General features: G+C 42.1%; 1 protein-coding gene across 3 annotated transcripts in view; it reads right to left on the reverse strand.

Moving 5' to 3' along the window:
• Positions 1-17,033: 17,033 nt before the first annotated feature.
• Positions 17,034-21,972, reverse strand: part of LOC148033865 (uncharacterized) — a 31,677-nt gene continuing 26,738 nt past the window's right edge. For 2 of the 3 annotated variants that reach the window (XM_087681866.1, XM_087681865.1), the window contains exons 6-7: positions 17,359-17,421; positions 17,034-17,249 (exon numbers count right to left, since the gene is read on the reverse strand). In XM_087681866.1, the coding sequence (XP_087537992.1) occupies positions 17,034-17,249; positions 17,359-17,421 (279 nt within the window). The remainder of the gene's footprint in view (positions 17,250-17,358; positions 17,422-21,972) is intronic. The other variant, XR_015691386.1, reaches the window with a different exon arrangement.

Consider the following 21,972-nt stretch of genomic DNA (forward strand, 5'->3'; position numbering starts at 1 on the left):
TTTCCCAAATTGTATTACAAGTCATTAAATTGTTTGTTATAACGTAGACAAGATGGAAAACGAAGAAGGTCTTGTTGTTCAAGATCGCGAGGTGTATCTTAATCAGCGTGTCCCATGTCCTTGCTCTCAATGCAAGTTGGCAATTAGACGAAAACACCGATTGTCTATAGAACACCTACGACGATTTGGCGAGTTTCAATCTGAGATTATTGATCAAGCGATTGCGGATTTTCAGCAAACGGTAATTTGAAGTTAATATCAATCATGCATTGTACTCGCAAGCTAATTGAATACCATATACAATAAGATTGGGTCTTGCTGGCAAATTTTCTATCCAGGGAGGTGATGTCTCGTCCCAAGGGGGAGTGCACCCTTTACGGCCAGTTAGAAGAGTTCATGGGCGTGCGATGGATGGAGTGCAGGAGCCAATCCACCACTCGCAAGGCCAATCTATACCGTCAATGCCAGAGAAGACAGACAACCTTCCGGACCTACCTACAATCTTGGAGCCTGAGATGGAGGCAATGATCGATGCATTGATTCCCATGGATGTCGAGACTTCTGTTCCGCTTAGAAAGGAAGCATCCATACCATTATATGATGGGTGTCGAGTATCTCGGTTGAAGACACTGCTTGCACTCTTAAGTGTGCAAGCAAAATACAGGTGAAGCGATATGAGTGTGACCGAGCTGTTCAGGTACCTTGCACATAGGCTTCATTGATTTTTTTTTTGACATTATTATTACAAACATTTGTGCTTTTTCAAGGTGTTTTATGATTTTTTTCAGGTTATTGAAATATCATATATTACCACTTGCAAATACCATGCATAAGTCTCGTGATGATGCACGACATGTTTTACGGAAGCTTGGCATGGACTATAATAACATCCATGCATGTATCAACGATTGCATACTGTTTCGAGGAGAATATGAGACTATGGAGACATGTCCAAAGTGTGGTGCTCACAGGTATCGACAGGACTTGCAAGGGCAAACCATCCCTCAAAAAGTTCTCAAACACTTTTCGCTCATCCCCTGCATAAACCACATGTTTCGTACGTCCGGCATAGCGAGCTTGACAACGTGGCATACATAGAATAGGTCCACGGATGGAGTTCAACGAAAATCAGCGGATTCGCGAGTATGGAGTCACATTGACTCTACCTTCCCACGCTTTGCATGAGAGCCAAGGAATCTTCAGCTCGGTCTCGCAATGGATGGCGTGAACCCATTCAGTCTGCGCTCAACTTCTTACAGTGTGTAGCCTATAGTCCTTGTCAACTACAACATCCCTCCATGGCTTTCTACGAAGAAAGGACATCTCATCCTTAGCTTACTCATCCCAGACCGCTACAAAGTAAAAAATATGGACGTGTATCTTCATCCATTAGTCAATGAGCTTAAGATTTTGTGGGAGGAGTGGGTCACTGTGCAAGATATGAGCAGGCGCGATGGTCGGCGGTCAGCCAATATTCGAGCTATTCTCATGTGGACGATGCATGACTTTCCGGGATTGGAAAAGTGCTTAGGTGACCAGGCCTCCAATCTCGCTGGTAATATCTATATTTTATCTCATTCAATCAAGTATTCACTAGGTCGTGATATTGGAACAGGTCTGGTTACCTCAGGTTATCATGCATGTCCATTGTGCGGGCCACAGTTAGACTCCCGAAGGTCACGAACCATGAAAAAGATGGTATATCAAGGACACGCTGCTTTCTTGCCGGAGGATCATGAACTCAGGGAAGATTTCCTTGGACAAACTCCAACACGTATGAACGCTGCAAGCTGGTACGAGCTGAAAATGGTCCACGTGGAATCGCATCCAAATGGAATACGTCGGTTCTCAATTTTCTACAAGTTGCCATATTGGATCCACTTACAGGTCAACCACTTGTTGGATCCCATGCATATTTTCAAGAATGTGGGCAGCTTGCTATGGGACCAAATCACAGGAAAGAGAGACACTATAGGGGCACGAATGGATTTGAAGGAGATAGGTAAAATGGAGGCGCTTTGGCCGCAGTCGAGTGCTAATGGTCGCGTGTATCTTCCTCGCGCTCCTTGGGTTTTGTCCACTAAAGAAGAGCGCATTGTGAAGCAAGTAATCAAGTCTATCGGCACTCCGATGGGTATGATGCATTCTCTCAGGTCTGCATTTTCTAAAGACGACCAATTGTCAGGGCTAAAATCCCATGATTGGCATAAGATATCTCAGGTTTGTGCTACGAATGGATTGTAATTAGCGTGGGCATTTTGCTATTTGAAATGTGGCCATTATTCATAATGCTTTCTCATTTGTGGTAGTTTGTACTACCGATCGCGATCGTAGGATGCCTTACTCCAGAAATTCGGGGGCCCATTTACAAGTTGTCGACTTTGGTACAATGGATCTCACAGAAAGATATTAAGACGTCCTCTATTGAATCCGCGAGGCGAGGAGCACTGGAGACGGTCTGTCTCTTTGAAAAATACCTACCCACCAGCATGCTTACGATATAATTCCACCTTCTTGTGCATCTTGTGGACGAAGTGGAGATTGCTGAACATGTCCATACACGATGGATGTTTTTCCTGGAGCGCTTCATGAAAACCCTGAAAGGCTTTGTGCGACAACGAGCTCGGCGAGAAGGTAGCATGGCCGAAGGTTGGTTGGTGTCTGAGGCGCTAGTGCATATGTCGCAATGGCTACCAACGGTGGAACCAAACAATGAAATGCTATGGTCGCTGAGAAGGTGAATCTCTTTTGTATGAGTATTTTGGGAACTTGCAAAGCATTATTACGGTGGATTACTATAGCTTCTCCATGATACTATTCGATGTGTAGTGGTTCAAAGTGGTACTTGGAGGAGCTGGAGCAACAGTTCGATGAGGTCCATCTGGATTTCTCAAAATAGATTCCAAAAAAAAATGGACGGATTTGCGGACACCTTTGTGTTGCCGGCCCATTGTGAACAGGTGCATGGAGTCATTTGCTTGCTATTTGTATTACGACATGGTTTATGTCACAATGGTTTGAACTCTCTTGTATGTGTTTGTAAGTAGGTAATCTTCTATCCAAACCCCCGACAACCTCGATGGTGGTATGTTATACCTTCAACTTCCCGAAGTGCAAGAGTATATGATCAAAGCGATGTTCCGAGCATAGATGAAGATAATATGCAAATAGAGTGTTCGATATTGCAAGGGGTGGAGGCCGTCGAAAGCTTGGAGCCAGCATCGGCTAACAATGATGGAAATACAAGAGTCCAAGAATTTTTTGAGAACGAGGCAGACTCATTCTTTTGTGGTGACATGTCTATCGACCTTCCAGTGTATGCGAAGTTGTGTCAGGAGATTAACATGGGACCATAGGATACTTCATACTTGGAGCATCCGCTTACTTAATTTGTTGACCAATCTCTTATAAAGATACATAAGATATGCATTTTAAGTGAGATTTTTTAAAAATGATTTATATTATTGTGCTTTGTATGATTTAAATTGATTATTCTAACATCATTTTTTATCTGTGCAGGTGACATTTTCAGGATGAGTCAAGGGATGAGCGATGAGGAGTTACAGGACATCTTCGCACTCATGTCTCTAGACCAGATCGCCAGATTCAAAGAGATGGCAGACTAGGAGCTGTCTCGTTCTTCGTCAGGGTGCTCTGCTAGATCTGCTTCAGTGCGATCGGATGCTTCGGCTTCGAGCAGACGATCTCGACGCTCACGACTAGGGCCAAAGGAAGGGAGTGCATCGGGATCAGGGGGATGCTACTGTGGAGACACGGATGTGTTGTCTCCGTCTCGTTGTTTAGCTGGAGCTGTGTCACCTCCAGGATTTATCACACCTGTGGGGACGTCTACTCCAATTACTCCGGCTTTTGCGCAGCCGTCAAGCAGAGGTGGCACCCCTTTGGGTGCCACTCTGAGAGAGATTACCCCCGTTGGTACACTGGAGGCAAAGGGGTCTCCTAGATATGCCCAAGAGCATGGACGTAGATGGGAGAGGACCCATCTTAGGCAAACTCCTAGGGGTTATGGATATTTGGTCGATAGTAGGTCAGGAGCCATCATCATGAATGATGAGGGGAGGAGGGTGATGGCTCGCACGAGAGAGTTGTGTCAACAAGTTTTTCGGCACAACGTCTTGGATCATTGGAAGAACATACCGGAGGGGAGCAAGAACTACATAGTAGCATCCTTGCACGAGGAGTTTTCGTGCCAGTCGCAATAGATAGATTCTCTACGGGTTGGATGATGGATTGCATGCGTGCATACATGTCACATAGATGATCTGACACACGCAAGGCAATCAAGAGTGGGGCTACAAAGCCCGAGTGGTTAGATGCAGACGATTGGGTTGACTGAGGGAGGAGGCTACAGATTCTCCAGGACGTTGGAGTAAGTAGCGCGAGGCAGTGAGGGCACAACTCGAGGCCGGAGTGGTCCATCATCTTGGAAGTGGCGGTCACAGGACATATTTGGAGGACTTTGTAAGTTTTTCTTTTGTTTTGCTTGTTTGTTTTTTTAAAATATTCTTTGTATTGACAATCATGTTTCTAACAGTTAGCATTTTGTTTTCTTTGCAGCACTCCATTACAAATCGTGATCCAACTAGCCTTGAGACTCGATCTGCAGAGAGGCATGGTCTCACTGCATTGATCGACCGATTGTATAGACGCAGCGGCCCTGTAAGTCGCTCATCTTTCTTGTCCGTAGTTACCATGAGATATTTGAATACATTATTGTATGGTGGATTGATGTGTTGTTTCTTTTTCTGCAGAGTCCGTTCGATACTCCTTTGCGACGGGACAAGCTTTCGGGGGACGAGGATTTGTAGCTCACCCTTGGATCCCTGGAGCTCACACACCTTTATTTTTGAATCGTCTGATCTATGTAGACATTTTCTATGTATTAGTGATATCATGTATTTATTTCATGTATCAGTTTTATGATTTCAATATACATTCTTTTTGTTTGCAAGCGCTTTGTACACAGAAGTGCAGAAACTATTTTGTATGGCTCTCATAAAGCAAGCTGTCCTACCACAAAAAAATTTTAATTCCTGTTATCATCGCTATTAGCGTCACAAATTTTACTGCTCGCGTCGCTATTGGCGTCATAATAGCGACGCTGTCGTATGCGACGCTGATAGCGACGCCAATACCGACGTTTCTATGGCGTCGTTAATAACGACGTTTTTTGCGATGATGGGGGCAAATTTTGTTGTTTGTATTTTCGTCGCTTTAAACGTCGGTATAAGGTCTATATCTTGTAGTGGGTATAACTAAGAAATTTCTTTGTTCAATATAATCACCAATTTTAATTTTTTAATTATGCACCTCTTGTGTTCCATTATATCTCATACCTAGGAATCCAGCCTTAATGCGATAATGTGTAGAAACAGTATGTAAATTCAATTCTCTTGACTAATTTTGCAGAAATAAAACCATGTGTGCTCCCATCATCATGTAAAATAGTCTTTTCTTTACCATGCACAAAACATTTCATTGTTAATAAGGAACGGGGAGTTGGCATACCTGGCAAAGTATCCGAAGTAGTACTAATGTCATCATCATCTTCCGTAAAGTTCGGCATCTCTTCACGTTCTTCATCTTCTATTGCTCCCAGATAATTAATATGGACGGATAGCTTTTTGGATTGACAATGGGCTACTAGATGTCCACGTTGATGACATTTGTAGCAAACTATGGGTTTTGCTTTGGATACATTATTGGTAATGGCAGGAAGTTTAGGAATGTTGGGATTTGACTGAAGAGATGGCTTAGGATTTGGATTTGTGTTTGATGGCAAAGCAGGTGGTCATGTCCAAGATTTATGGAATGAAGATGGAAGAAAACAACTTTGATTGAATCTTCGAAAATTTGAATTGAATTTTTTGGGACCAAAGTTACCATTAGTTGGGAATTGTTGTGGTCGCTTGTCTCGTCCGCGAATTTTGTCTTCAGTGTCATGGGCCAAGAAAATTGCATCTTCAAGGGTTGTTGGCTTGAACATATTGGCTTCCGCATAGAAATGTCCAAGTAGGCCAGACATAACCTTGCGTTTATGAGTTGCTTCAGGTACATCTTCTAGCATTCGTAGTTGCAATAGAGCATTCTAGAAACGTTCATTATATTGGAAAATAGGTTCGCAATCCTTTGTTATAGAAGATCCCATTGCTTGATTGCTTTTTCGTGGAATCAGGGAGGAAGGAAATTCTGCAAAAATTTCTTTTGGAAAGTCTCCCAAGTAGTGGGACAATCAACGCTTTTGTAGACCACAGTCCACCATAAGGATGCTGGATCAACTAAATGGTTAGTGACATATTTAATTTTGTCTTTCTCAGCATATGTTTCTTCATGGAAATAACAATCAAATTGACTGATAAAAGCAAGAACAGTCTTTCCATCGCGTGATCCATTGAAAGTATGAAATTTAACGTTTCTTTTACTTATCTTTGTTTATTTCCGAATAGATTGAGCTTCAAGTGTTGCATCGATGGTACGTCGTATAAGATCTTGAGGTTGCGATCCATCTTGGTCAGTGGTAAATCGTTGCACATTGGCCAATTGAGCTTGCAAAGCTTGTCGTGCTCTTCATTCCTCTTGCAAATGCATCATAATCAAATCCAACTTTTGCTCCATTGTCGGTTCGAGTAGATCACCTTCAGCCCATAAGATCATCCATGTTTTGATCAGTCATCCTGCAAAATTCCAAAAGACTTCACACACTCAAAACCTTGTTAGCAGGATGAGTGTAGCTCAAAGGCGGGTTTACAAGGCTTGTATGTATATATATATTAGTTTGGCTTTTGTAGTATTTCTCCTTTACGATTGCGAAATTCGATGTCACAATCGTCTTCCAAGAAAATAATTGTGCGTAGAGACTACGTGTTGATGATGGAATGCTGTAAGCTGCTTCTGGCAGTTCATAGGTGTGAACAGGGGCTTCCAGAGAGTAGTAAAGTGGGTCATGTGTAACTGAATACAAACTGCCGCTATAGTAGTTGTTGGAGATGACTTGTTAGACTTTAGTAACTTGGGAAACTTAGAGAACTTAAAGCTTTAAGCTTTGATGACTAAGCATAAATTTTGAGAACTTGAGTATGTCCTCGCCCGATTTGACGACGGGCAGTTCGTGCTGCCGTCGCAGGTGGATAAATTCGATTATGGAAGCTTTTAATAAGCTTCTTTTTTAAGCTTATAAGCTTATTACTAAAGCTTGAAAAGCTATGGCTAAGATTTCTTATATGTTCTTCACGACTTCTTGAAGGATCTTCCCGCGTGGTCCTCTGCCTGCTGTAGAGGCCGGTCCCTCTCAATCTGAGTGTAGAGCAAGGGATTCTTGACTGGCAGAAACACGCTGGTATCGACCGTTTGCCACGAGACTAACTGTAGAGCTCAATCATTCCAGGAGCTCCGCCTTCGCACGAGATGGTAAGCGATTGGAAGCTCTTGATCTCAGCTTCACTCTGATACCACTGATGCACAGATCGGACACCGTATGCTCATGTAGTGAGCATCAGAAGGTCCTCAAGGACAAAAAAACTCTACTTTTTGTACAAAAAACAATGAAGAAAGCTTGCATGACATGAACAAGAGACCAATTGGGTGCAATCTCCCCCCATGCCTTGTGTGAGTGCTCCACAAAGCATGTATTTTATATATTATTCATCTTCAAGCTCAAGAAATAGCTCAATTTACAAAATAGCACGCTTTAGCTTTTGTGTTTGCTTTTGTGCCACTAAAGAATTAAAGCTATTGGGCGCCCAAAAAGTCAGACGGTGCCCAAATACAATGTTTAATACAAATATTTAAATCATGTGCGCGTGCACATACAAAAGTAATAAATAAATATCAAGCGCTTTAGTAAATAAGCACGACAAAATATGGACCCCATGCCTAAGATACGTGCCCATAAAAAATTGATGATAATTTGAATACACGCTATCCTCCAATGCTTCCCATTGCCACCGCTGCTTGCTCTACACATCAACTGAAGCATTCACAATTGTTAGAAAAATAATACAATTAAACCGATAAAAGTAAATACCTAGCAGTCTTCAGCTACAAAAATAAATTGGTTAGAAATCAATCCTAACCTTAATTTATTATGAGTGCGCGCTCTAAACTCATAAACGTTTACTAATTTAAATATGTATTTTGCGGAATCACCCGCTATGGAATCATCTACTTACACATTAAATTAACAAAATGCCCAAAAAGGATAGGGGTCCCCATCAACTTTTCGCACAAAGAATCCACTTTGTGTATGAGCTCGGTAATAAAATTTTACGGAATCCACTGCAAAACCTCATGGAATCCACCGTTGAATATGCCTCCTGGCATCAGGAAACGCTCCGACATACATTAATTTGTGGGTGGGTGGAGACTTTACATATTTTAATTTTGCTGAGTTACAAGAGAAGAAATCCCTGCTCAAACAATTTAAGAAAGAAAAAAGGATGATAACAAAAATAAATTGTTTGTCGTAACATAGACAAAATGGAAAACGATGAAGGTCATGATGTTCAAGATCGCGAGGCGTATCTTAATCAGTGTGTCCCATGTCCTTGCTCTCAATGTAAGTTGGTAATTAGACGAAAACGTCGATTGTCTATAGAACACGTACAACGCTTCAACGAGTTTCAATCTAAGATCATTGATTAGAGGATCTCAGATTTTGAGCAAATGGTAAGAAAAGTGTATATCAATCATGCATTGTATTCGCAAGCTAATTGAATACCATATACAAAAACATTGGGTGTGACTGGTACATTTTCTATCCAGGGAGGTGACGTATCGTTCCAAGGAGGAGTGCACTCTTTACGACCAGTTAGAAGAGTTCATGGGCATGCGATGAATGGAGTGTCTGAGCCAATCCACCACTTGGAAGGTACTACCCAGTCTATACCGTCAATACCAGAGGAGACAGACAGCCTTCTAGACTTACCTACAAACTTGGAGCTTGAGATGGAGGCAATGATCGATGCATTGATACCCATGGATGTCGAGACTTCTAATCCGCTTAGAGAGGAAGCATCCATAGCATTATAAGATGGGTGCCGAATATCTCGCCTGAAGACACCGCTTGCACTCCTTAGTGTGCAAGCAAAATACGGGTGGAGCGATGCGAGTGTGACCAAGTTGTTCAGGTACCTTGTACGTACGCTTCGTTGATTTCTTTTTAGCACTATCATTAAAAACATTTGTGCTTTTTCAAGGTGTTTTATGATTTTTTTCAAGTTACTGAAGTATCATATATTACCACTTGCAAATACCATACCTGAGTCTTGTGATGATGTACGATATGTTTTACGAAAGCTTGGCATGGACTACAACAACATCCATGCATGTATCAACGATTGCATACTGTTTCGAGGAGAATACGAGACTATGGAGATGTTCAAAGTGTGGTGCTCACATGTATCACCAGGACTTGCAAGGGCAAACCATCCCTCAAAAAGTTCTTAGACACTTTCCAGTTATCCCCCGCATAAACCACATGTTTTGTACATCCGGCATGGCGAGCTTGACAACGTGGCATGCCCAGAATAGGTCCACAAATGGAGTTCAACGAATATCAACGGATTCACGCACATGGAGCCACATTGACTCTACCTTCCCAGGCTTTGCTCGAGAGCCAAGGAATCTTCGGCTCGGTCTTGCTATGGATAGTGTGAACCCATTCGGTCTGTGCTCAACTTCTTACAGTGTGTGGCCTATAGTCCTTCTCAACTACAATATCCCTCCATCTCTTTCTACGAAGAAAGAACATCTCATCCTTAGCTTACTCATTCCTGGTCGCTACAAAGTCAAAAATATCAACGTGTATCTTCGTCCATTAGTCGATGAGCTTAAGATTTTGTAGGAGGAGGGGGTCACCGTGCAAGATTTGAGTAAGCGCGATGGTTGACGGTCCACCAATATTCAAGCCATTCTCATGTGGACCATGCATGACTTTCCGGGATTCGGAGAGTGCTCAGGTAAGTAGGCTTCCGTTCTCATTGGTAATATCTATCATAGCTCGTTCAAGTTTGTATTCACTGGATAGAGGTGTTGGGACAGGTTTGGTTACCTCAAGTTATCATGCATGTTCATTGTGCGGGCCATAGTCAAACTCTCGGAGGTCACGAACCATGAAGAAGATGGTATATCAAGGACACACCGCTTTCTTGCCAGAGGGTCATGAACTCAAGGAACCCTCCAACACATATGAATGCCCAAAGCTGGTACAAGCTGAAAATGGTCCACACGGAGTCACATCCAAATGGAATGCAACGGTTCTCAGTTTTCTATGAGTTGCCATATTGGACCCACTTACAGATCAACCACTTGTTGGATCCCATGCATATCTTCAAGAACATGGGCAGCTTGCTATGGGACCACATCACAAGAAAGAGAGACAATGTAGGGGCATGAATGGATTTAAAGAAGGTAGGCAAGATGGAGGTGCTTTGGCCGCAGTCGAGTGCTGATGGTCGCTTGCAGCTACCTTGCGCTCCTTGGGTTTTGTCCACTAAAGAAGAGCGCATTGTGAAGCAAATAGTCAAGTTTATCCGCACTCCAACGGGTATGATACGTTCTCTTAGGTCTGGGTTTTCTAAAGACGACCAATTATCAGGGTTAAAATCCCATGATTGGCATAAGATATGTTAGGTTTGTACTACGAATGGATTGTAAGTGGCTTGCGTATTTTGCTATTTAGAGTATAGTCGTTGTTTATAATGCTTTCTCCTTTGTGGCAGTTTGTACTACCAATCGCGATTGCAGGATGTCTTACTCCAGAAATACGCGGGGCATTTTACAGGTTGTCGACTCTGGTGCAATGGATCTCATAGAAGGAGATTAAGACATCCTCTATTGAATCCGCGAGGCAGGGAGCAGTGGAGACGATCTATCTCTTTGAGAAATACATGCCTACCAGCATGCTTACAATACAGATCCATCTTCTTGTGCATCTTGTAGATGAAGCGGAGATTACTGGACCTGTCTATATGCGATGGATATTCTTCTTGGAGCGCTTTATGAAAATCTTGAAAGGCTTTGTGCAACAACGAGCTTGGCCAGAAGGTAGCATGGCTAAAGGTTGGTTGGTGTCTAAGGCGCTAGTGCATATTTCACAATGGCTACCAATGGTAGATTTAGACAACAGTATGCTATGGTCGCTGAAAGATGATGATAGACTGACCGAAGATGTGGTGGTTGGAAATGGGATAGAAAAAAGAATGGATGCTACAATGGAGGAGAAAGTGAATCCCTTTTGTATGTTGCACCATGCCTCTACGGAGACGTAGCTCACTAGGTACCAGCAAGCTAGGAAATATTGAGAGGAAGCACTATCTGAATTTCAATGTAGTACACACCATCAACCGATTCGATATCCTGAGGGCATGGAGGAGATGCCGTGATTTATGTCAACGCGATGGTTGCATGGAGCTTTGACCTCATCATCTCACGAAGGGACGAATGTCTCAACCAAGGAGTGGGAATTCTCGAGGGAATGTAGTCCAAAGGTGATGGCGTGTTTAGGGTTTGTCGTATCTATATTTTATAAATGACAACTAATTGAGTGTTTCAATGTACAGTACAAAATATATAGTATAGCGTGGTCACGCGGACGGCATTTTTGCATGGAGCATATTGACGCTTCACAAAGAGATTGTGGTATCATGGCAAGGTTCGAGCAAGAGAGCCGACGACGAGTAATGGATCCAAACACGGTTATAGATGAGATGGAGTATTTTGGGAACTTGTAAATTATTGTCAATGTGGATTACCCTAGCTTCTCCATGATCCTATTTGATGTGTAGTGGTTCAAAATGGTACTTGAAGAAGATGGAGCAACAATTCGACGAGGTCCATTTGGATTTTTTGAAATAGATTCTGAAAAAAAATGGATGGATTTACGCGACACGTTTGTGTTGCAGGCCCATTGTGAACAGGTGTATGAACTCATGTGTTTTTTAATTGTATTATGACATGGTACATGTCATAATAGTTAAATCTCTCTTGTACGTGATTGTGAATAGGAAATTTTCTATCCAAACCCCCGACAACCTCGATGGTGGTATGTTATACCTTCATCTCCCCGAAGTGCAAGAGTATATGATCAAAGCGATGTTTCGAGCATAAATGAGGACAATATGCAAATAGAGGGGTCGATATTGCAAGGGGTGGAGGCCATCGAAAGCTTGGAGCATGTAGAGGAGCCAACATCAAGTAAAAATGATGGAAATACAGGAGTCAAAGAATTCTTTGAGAACGAGATGGACTCATCCTTTTGTGGTGACATGTCTATCGACCTTTCAATGTATATGGAGTTGTGTCAGGAGATTGACATGGGACCATAGGGTACTTCATACTTGGAACATCCACCCACTCAATTCGTTGGCAAATCGCTTATAAGGGTACATAAGATATATACTTTAAGATCATTTTTTTAAGATTTATATTACCGTGCTTTGTATGATTTATATTGATTATACTAACATAATTTTTTATCTGTGTAGATGACCTTTGTGGATATTTAGATCATCATGATGAGTTGAAGGATGAGCGACGAGGAGCTATAGGAGATCTTCACGAGTATGTCTTCAGATCAGATGGCAAGATTTAGAGATATGGCGGACCAAGAGTTGTCTTGGACATCGTTAGGTCGCTCTATTAGATTTACTTTGGCGCACTCTGATGCTTCAGTTTCTAGCAGACAAGGTCGACGCTTCGGACTTGGGCTAGACGGAGGGAGTGATTCAGGGGAATGTTGCAGAGATCCAAATGCAATGAGCCCGTGGTCGGCTCGGGATACATGTGCTACTCCTCGCTCTCGTGGCGGTTCGAGAGAGCGTGGCTCAGGTGGTTGTTGGAGGTACGGACGCAGTGTCTCCATCTTGTCGTTCTGCTAGAGTTGCATCACCTCTGGGATTTGTCACACTTGTGGGGACGTCTACTCCAGTCACTCTGGCTTTTTCTCAATCGTCCGCAGGTGGCACCCCTATGGGTGCTACTCCGATAGATACTACCCCGGTAGGTACACCAGATGTACAGGTGTCTCATGGATATGCCCAAGAGTGTGGTCGTAGGTGGGAGAGGACCCATCTTAGGCATACCCCAGAGGGATATGCCTACCTTGTAGATGATAGGTCAAGAGCCATCATCATGAATGATGAGGGGAGAAGGGTGATGGCTCACATGAGAGAGTTATGCCAATAAGTTTTTCGGCACAATGTCTTGGATCATTGGAAGAACATACCGGAGGGGAGCAAGGACTATATAGTAGCATCCTTGAATGAGGAGTTTCTGGTACCAGCCACAGCAGATAGGTTTTCTACGGGCTGGATGATGGAGTGCATGCGTACATATATGTCACACAGACGATCGATGCATGCAAGGCACTCAAGAGTGGGGCTTCAGAGCCCGAGTGGCTAGATGCGGATGACTGGCACCGACTCAGGGAGGAGGCTACAGATTCTCTAGGACGTTGGAGATAGCAGCACGATGTAGCGAGGGCATGACTAGAGACCGGAGTGGTCCATCATCTTGGGAGTGGTGGCCACATGACATATCTGGAGGACTTTGTAAGTTTTTCTTTTGTTTTGCTTGCTTATTTTTTTGCAATATCCTTTGTACTGATAATCGTGTTTCTAACAGTTGTATTTTGTTTTCTTTGCAACACTCCATCACAAATTGCGATCCCACCGGCCTTGAGACTCAATATGTAGAGAGGCACAGTCTCACTGCATTGATCGATTGATTGTATGGACGCGGTGGCCCTGTAAGTCACTTATCTTTCTTGTCCATAGTTACCATGTTTAATTAGAATGCATTATTGTATGGTGGACTGATGTGTAGTTGTTTCTTTTTTTGCAGAGTGTGTTCAATGCTCCTTTGCGGCGGGATGAGATTTCAGATGGTGAGGATCTATAGCTCGCCCTTGGATCCCTGGAGTTCACATACCCTTCTTTTTTGGTCACCTGATGTGTGTAGACATTTTTGATGTAGTAGTAGTATCTTGCCATGACACTTTGCCTTTATTTACATGAGCATTGTATACATTACTGAAACTATTTTGTATGGCCCAAATAAAGCACATAGTGCTATATATGGCAAGCTACCCTACCAATTTTTTTTTTCCCCTGTTACTGTTGCTATTAGCATCGCAAATTTATTGTACGCATCGCTATTAGCATCGCAAAATGCGTCGCAAAGCGTCATTATTTGCGTCGTTATTTGTATCGTTATCAGCGTCGCAAAAATGATGCTAATACCGACTATTCTATGGTGTCGCCAATAACGACGCTTTTTGTGACGACGGGGGAAAATTTCTTTATGAACATTTTCGTCTCTTTTAATGTTGGTACAAGGCCTATATCTTGTAGTGACCGACTGCAAAAATAATCAGCTTGCTTTGAAACATGTAAATAGGATAAAAATTACAAATTAGTACCTATTATCCTACATCAGACTCTTCAATTATGTTTCTATCATGATTTTGGATAAACTCAGCAAACAATTCCTTATGCAACAATGTAGAGCTTTGCATGCCATTATGTTTAGGAAGCGTTTCATGTCCTTCAGAACATCAACAAAACAAGGTCAGTACTGCAAAGCTATCAACATCTAAAAGTCCACCTTGAAGACTCGAAATCTTACAACCTCTGAAAGTGAAGCACATCTATTTTTTTATAGTTAATAGAATTGTTAAGGAGATTCTTGATAGGTGTGGAAGATAGTTTGTAAACAGTACTTTCTAACAAGAAGCGTTGAGACATGCATAAGAAAAATCCAGTAACAGGAAAGGGCCAACATTACAATTTAGCTGGATCCGATTTGAACCATCTCTTGTGTTAGAAGTACCACTAAGACCAGAAGCCACTGTTCCTGCTTCAACTTCTTTGAATCTGCAAGTGACTTTCTCCTCGTCGTGTTCATGCAACTTATGCAGATCGCTGTTGTCTACAAGGATATTTGACACGTCAAGTTTTGCAGCTTTAACTCGTGAGTTGTCATTGTGAACATTGTTTGTAACGAAGACATCACTATGAAGCTGCTCTGTTTTAGCAACATCTTGAATTTGAGGCACAATGTTGTTGACAAGTACTTCATTGGCATGCGGAATGCTGTTCGCAAGCAATTGGTTAGAACACAACACTGCTGTAGAAAGAGAACGAGAGGGCTAGGGAACTGGATCTCCTAATACTTTGTGAAATAAGTATTCTGAATGCGTTCCATCATCTAAATTATGAGATTTCATCAAGATGTTGGATATCTGTGCGGATTGCTTTTGTAGAGTTAGTTGTAGAATGCCTATGTCTGCAGATGCTATTAGTGGCTGAGCAGGTTGCGTGTAGTTTCCTACAATTTTCGCCTTTCCAGTTTCTGCACAATGTGGAGTTGTGGGATCAAGCATCTTTGGCTCAGAGTTGAATGGCATAGGGTTTGTGGAACTCTGCTGTTCATGATTAACATTGTCCTGTGTCTGCAAGTCTTTCATGTTGCTGTATTCAGGCTTTTCACAAAGATTGTGATTCTGCAATGGCAAGGGTAACGATGACAAGCTACTTTTACTCTCAGCCATTTCACATATTTGAGCACAATTTTCACAATCCCATGTACAACTGGGTAGACGCATTGCCGATTCACTTGAATCATGACCAATATTAGGTATTTGTTGATTTGTGTGCAACGAAGAACTGATAAGCTCAGCTATACCATCGTACTTATTCCGGTCATCACCTGCATACCTGTTGGAAAAGCTAATTGTGAGCTCCTCACTTTCATGTATCTTTCTTCTGCTATTGACATATGGGAGGTCCATGTTTTCTTGAGGTCAAGAGCTCCTATTCCTCCCATTAACAAAGTTCAGTTCATCTAGCCACAAAGGGTTTTTGTAAATTGATAGCAAGTGCACCGGAGTGTCTGCAACGGGACCTTCTACTCTAGATGAAATATATTTTTTATTATCATGTTAAAGTTTGAACCTTTTGAATCATGTTTTGTTCCTGTTGATGCATGCAAAAGATTCAATTCAATGGTATCTGATGGGACATTAAAAGAGTCTTCAGGACCATAGCTACCTTGTTGGTATCAGTAAGCTTGAGAAAGATGGTGTGTGAAAGAGCATTTACTATCTTAATATCTTAATGCTACTAATTTGTACAAGCATGGTTGAGTGAGAAAGAGGACCATCGTGACAAAGCATGTGTATGTTTGCACCCCAAGACATCCATTCCCATTGAGACGCAACAACGCGGATGGTGGAATTCTAATGTCATTGAATGACTTTTGTATCTATAATGTTACCGATACAAGAGGAAAGAGGAACATCATGACAAAGGATGTATATGTTTGCACCCACAGACACCCATTCCCATTTAGACCCAACAACGCGGGTCTTGAAATTCTAATTTCATAGAATGACTTTTGTATCTATAAGGTTATTGTTAAAAGAGTGTAGAAAATTATATGCCGACAGAGAGAAGAATAGAAATTTTATTATGGTTGTGCCACGCCTTGTGCAATCTAGGTGTGGAGCATACCTTAGTAGATTGTTAAAGAAAAATAGCTAGAGCTATGTTCTTCCCCCACTTGGTTGGTGAGTTGATATTAATATTCTGCATATATTTACTTGATTATTAAAAAAATGGTATCATCATCATCAAATAATTATGCACTGAAGTAGCCTTGAAAAATGCAATAGCTACATCCACATTTTTTACTATTATTACTGCTGAAGGTCAAACGGTTTGACAATGGTAAGCAGTTTATTCGTGAGGTGAACAAATAAGCCTTGCAATTGCTGATATCTTTTAAACGCAGACCGAACTTTGTCCCTCTCTCTCTCTTTCTCTCTGTGTCTCTGTGCTCTGTGCTCTGGGCAATGCACCCCGATAATATTGTTTCAAAGCCATCTGGACCTATCGCAAAACAGTTTGGCGTCTGCCAGCAGAAAGGAAGCGCCAAACGAGAGGAAGAGAGAGGAGGTCCCAACAGAGAGAGGTGCCATGACAACCATCTGGATACGCGAGAAACTTGTCAAAAAACTAAAGCTTTTTATGCAGGGTTGCTCTCTTGTTAGCTGTCCCGTTCGACGATTTGAAAGCAGATTTCTTCAAGCCGTGCTTATGTACAGAAATGGCTGCCTCGTTTGGGCTGTATGATGATGCGATAGTTTTGGTATTCGTGTGCTCCTTGGAAGCAGTTTGACCATCTAGTTGTCCATCCCTGTTCAGAGTAGGCCGCGTGTCCTTCACCTTGATCTGCAAGAAAGGCGAGAGTTGGAGGAGGTAATCTGCTCACTTATACTGTATTCTATACAACTCAATACTTTAAGCCTCTTAAATATCAGTGTGCGCAAAATAAGCATACCTGTTCCTGAAGTTCTTGTATCTGACTCGTGAGAGCTGATACGGTTTTCTCCAGGTTTTTAATCTGGAAATTACACATTCTTAGGCGTAAGAAACAAAATGAAAAAAGAGAGGTACACACACACACACACACACACACACACACACACAGAGTTATAGATTTTCTGTGCTCCTTGAGCATGAAGGTGAGGAATCCTCAAGTCTTGTGATGAGTTGTATTGAACTCTCTCGTCGTAGACTACTACGTGGTAGAGGTCAGAGATTTGATTCAAATATTAGAGGAGCAAAGCAGGTAGTAGGAATTTTGCACCTCTAATATCTCCATTTTCCTTGTATAGGAAAAATGCATCAGTAAGTAATTCACTGTGTTGTGGCCCGTCAAAACAACGTACCACATAGACCAACCTCTCCAAAGTAGACTCAGGTTAAAAAGTAATCCTCCTTGATAATTACAGTCCTAACAGTAGAGGTCAAAAGCAGTCCTTTGATAATTAAAAATCCAAAGAAATAGCTATCTACAGGCTGCGGGATCCAAAGTGATGGATAGGGTAAACCAATTCAAACCAAACAATTCGGAGCTTCGAGGTATGTGTAGCTTCACTTGAGGGTGCTCGTCAACCTATGAAAAGAGAAATCTTTGCAACAGATGTGCAGCAGCTTTTAGGAAGTGGTAAGTCTCTAGATTGTACATGGGCTGCATCAACCTTGGTTACTTCTGACATGGATCAGCAGTACACTTCAGAGATTCAGTTTGGGGAAGCTTTTCCAAAATCCTACCAAATTCTTGCTTTCATTAGGTAATATGTTTTCTACTTCTTGTGAGCATCATGACGTGGATGGCGCACACACAAATCAGCAATGCATGTAATAATGTAACAGTCTCCATCAGTAAGATCATGACTTATGAGTTGGAAAATATCGAGCATCAAATTGGCTTTCAAGTGCCTCATATCTCAATTCCTCTTGAAATTTGGATCATTTTGAACAGAAACATAACCAAATTTTCATACGAGACAGGAATTTTATAGCCAGTTTAAATTTCAGTTTGTAGGAAATCCTCTTGACAAGACAAGAACATTGCATCTTCTTGCACAGAAAGCTTAATTTCTGTAAAAAATTGTAGACATTGAGTGGGACTTGTACTTGAAGGATGTTGCATCATTTGGTTTGTGGGTTATTCATTACATGTATTTTGGAATGTTCAAGTTAATAGAAATGATAGAAATGCAATAAGTAAATGTTTTTGGGCCTGTAAGTGTAGAAAAATATATGGACAGTAAACTTGGCCTAAAATTGACAAGTGGTTGATTAAAATCTGTAAAAGCTCATGCAAAAGCTTTTCCTCCAAGTGTCAACCATGCCATTAAGTTTATATAACACAGAAGTAAGAATTAGTTGCTACAGTAAATGAGGTACTTGAGGAAGATGCAAAAGCAGCTACCTTGAGCACTTCATTGTCAACTTTACAACTCGATCTTCTTTATCAAGCATTTTCTAAGTCATTTGAAGATGGCTAAGATTTCTAAAGATAGGGAGCAGCAGGATGAGAGAATAATGATGATGCTAGAGGAGGGAGAAGCTAGCAATGAAGATCAAGGCAACAGGGAATAGAGAAGCTAACAGGGCTGCACAATGTGAGAGCGATGATGATAATGATGATGTGAGAGGAGAACCTGGCCTTGACGATCGAGGTAGTGGGGCATACAGGAGAGCTAGCCCCCTTGTATAGAACATACTGAGCGACTTGTGCTACTGAGTATTCTTGAGTCTCATGGCATTAACAACAAAAAAATGCAAGTATGATTAATTAAGTGGTGAATTCTTGTGGCTTAACATTTACAACCCAAATACTTACGATAGCTCAAGGGTGTGTAAGAAGAGCATTTGGCTTTGATACTATGCCAAAAAAAGTGGATGCTTCCTTCTTCCTCCCAGTCATCACCCAGTTGTCCCTCCTCCTCACCCTCTCCTAGTAGTCCTTACCATTGGAGGTAACAAAGCACACCTCTAGTGACTCTCAAAAGATGACGTACCAGCGTGACAATAGGGTTTGCGGGGAGGAACACGGAGTGAACTCGGTAAACATGGAGAAGAGAAGAGAAGAGAGAAGAAACTGTGATGAATGGAATGATGAAGTTCCGAATCATGGAGTGAATGTGATACAAGGGAACAAGGGTGTCGTAGCACAAGGAAGATGATGAAGATAGCCACGAACCACAAATTGCAATGTGCTCCTGAAGGGGTGTGAGGGTAGTGGAGAGGTTGGAGAGAAGAGGTGACGGACTGAATGAATCAGCCGTGAGAAATGAATGAGAGAGTGGCCTATAAATAGGCATAGTTAGTCTAGCATGGCACTCCTTTTTGGGGCTGCAAACCCTAAACACAAAATGTAGAAACGCAAAAACGCAAACTGCAGGTGAAGGGTTTCTCAACAACAACTTCCCCTAGACAACAGCATACTGGTTCTCTCTAACCGATGGGAGGTTCCACATCGTCCTCAACAGTCCGAGCTTTCCCCTACCATGCCTAGGTACTTCACTAAGCGTTTTTCTATTGTGGGCCATGGTTGTACATGAGAGTTGTGGCTTAGGGAGTTCCTACTTCCATTGGAGCGTGGGCATAGGAATCTTCATGATTTGCAAAACTTGGAACAAGGTGTACATGTGGCACTTTGGATGGGCCGAATTACACTTTTTTCCTCCAGACCAAACACATTGGTGCTTGGTTTGAGGAAACGGTAGTGGAGGTTATTCGTGACCAAGTAACAGAGCACTTGCCATAGTGGCTGGCAGGTGGCGAGTTGGACCCACTCTCGAAGCAATGACCAATTGCATAATGGACATCAATTGGTGAATTAGAGTAGTGTTTCCCCATCTCAATAATTTTTTGTGTATCACACAGTAGTGGCACATTCCCTTGCTTCTAATGGAGTGGTTGCTACCTTGAGCTGCCTGGTACTACATGGTGATAGAGGCATGGCTAAGGGCTTGGTTGATGGAGACACTCCATAGTTACTGACGGGCTAGTGTGGACTGGATGTCACCTTGTAAACCAATAGCCAAACCTCCTTGCATGGGCATGCAATTTCCTCTCTTTCCCAACTTCGACTATGCGGAGATGGAACTTATTTGGTAGACCTTAGATTCTCCATGAGCATACACCTTGCATCTTGAAACATGAACAATCTTCAACCTACTAAGAATACTCAATCGATGCTCATGGGCTGAGTGGAGTGTGTACCTTGATTGGTCAGGCTCTACTGTCTTGTGGAAAAGATCATGGGACCATTTGAGCCTTGTGGGTCAAGCTAGAATCTAGGGGTTCTTACATTGGATTCCTCAACATCTATGCATCGATAGAGGTTAGAGATTGGAGTTTGAGGTGGTGACAAGCTTGCCCAAAGTTTGAGTCATGGATTGTTGGAGGAGACTTAAAAAATCTAGAGACTTTGGAGGATCGGTACTGTAGAGTTGCCAATTTCAAGGGTATAGTAAATGGAGTGTCGAAGGCCTTGAAGATCTTTCTCTTTGCAATTGGTGCTTAAGATGTTTGGAGAAACCCAACCCTCTATAGGTGGGGTGATTTGCCTAGCTTCTCTTAGGTCTACAGTTGTTTGGGAGGTTGCCTTTTGTAGCATCTTGACAATTCTTTGACCATGACTAGAAAGAGCTTGATGTAGGGCTCACAACAAGGACATCAATGTTAAGAGATGGCAGCCTGGCTAGTGCATGATAGGTGCACGTTCACACTAGGTCTTGGGACTTGAACCACGCACATCTCACCAATTCAGAGTCTTTGGATGTGCACACAACTAACCAAGTGACACCTATATATAATAAAGGTATTGAGAATTAGATGCCTTAGTGGTTGCTTGTCCCATTTGTGTGACTTCAACCCCTCACCCTAGTGTTTGCCGTAAACACATAGATATCATTATGCATATGACTTGGAAACATTTAAAAATGGGAGAAAAAACTATTAGAATTCCCTACTATACATGAAATAAGTTGCAAGTTTTCCGCCCATAATTGGAGCTTGCTCTTTGCAAGTTGGGACGCTGAAATCTTGAAGCTTTAGGTGGTTATCAACCATCTTTGTAGAGTATAGCATCCAATATCTGAGTAATCATCAAGATTTGCAGACTTGGGAGGTCTTCAAGGCACTCATTATGAAGTGATTTTTTCCATGGATTACAAACTGGCAAGCATTAACATTGGGTGAAACAAAGGGAGAATAAGTCAAAATCTCATAGCAGGAATCCTTAGGACATATCTTTGAAGGCCCATTCCTATTTGCTGAAGCTCACTAAAGAAGCCAAGAAGACGGTTTAGGTTTGGACCCAATACTAGACTTCTAGTAATGTCATTGTACCATAGGCTACATTGAAGCTTGATTTAGAGTTAGACATTCCCTGGACAGGCAAGAGCAGCAAGTACAGCAAGCAATAGGTGTAGCAGGAGTGCCACGTGGCAACTGACATGTCAGGCGACGGCAGTTTTCAGGTCGAACAATAGGTCAGCCAGTTTGCTGACCAGTTGGCTGCATTTAATGCAGCCTACCTGATATTTTTTGGCATTTTCTACTGACCTATTTATTGGTCCTGGTTTTTGTAGTC

The sequence above is a fragment of the Lygodium microphyllum genome, chromosome 7 (assembly GCF_053477565.2).
Source record: "Lygodium microphyllum isolate KBCC chromosome 7, Lygodium_microphyllum_v1.1.10, whole genome shotgun sequence".
NCBI lineage: Eukaryota > Viridiplantae > Streptophyta > Polypodiopsida > Schizaeales > Lygodiaceae > Lygodium > Lygodium microphyllum.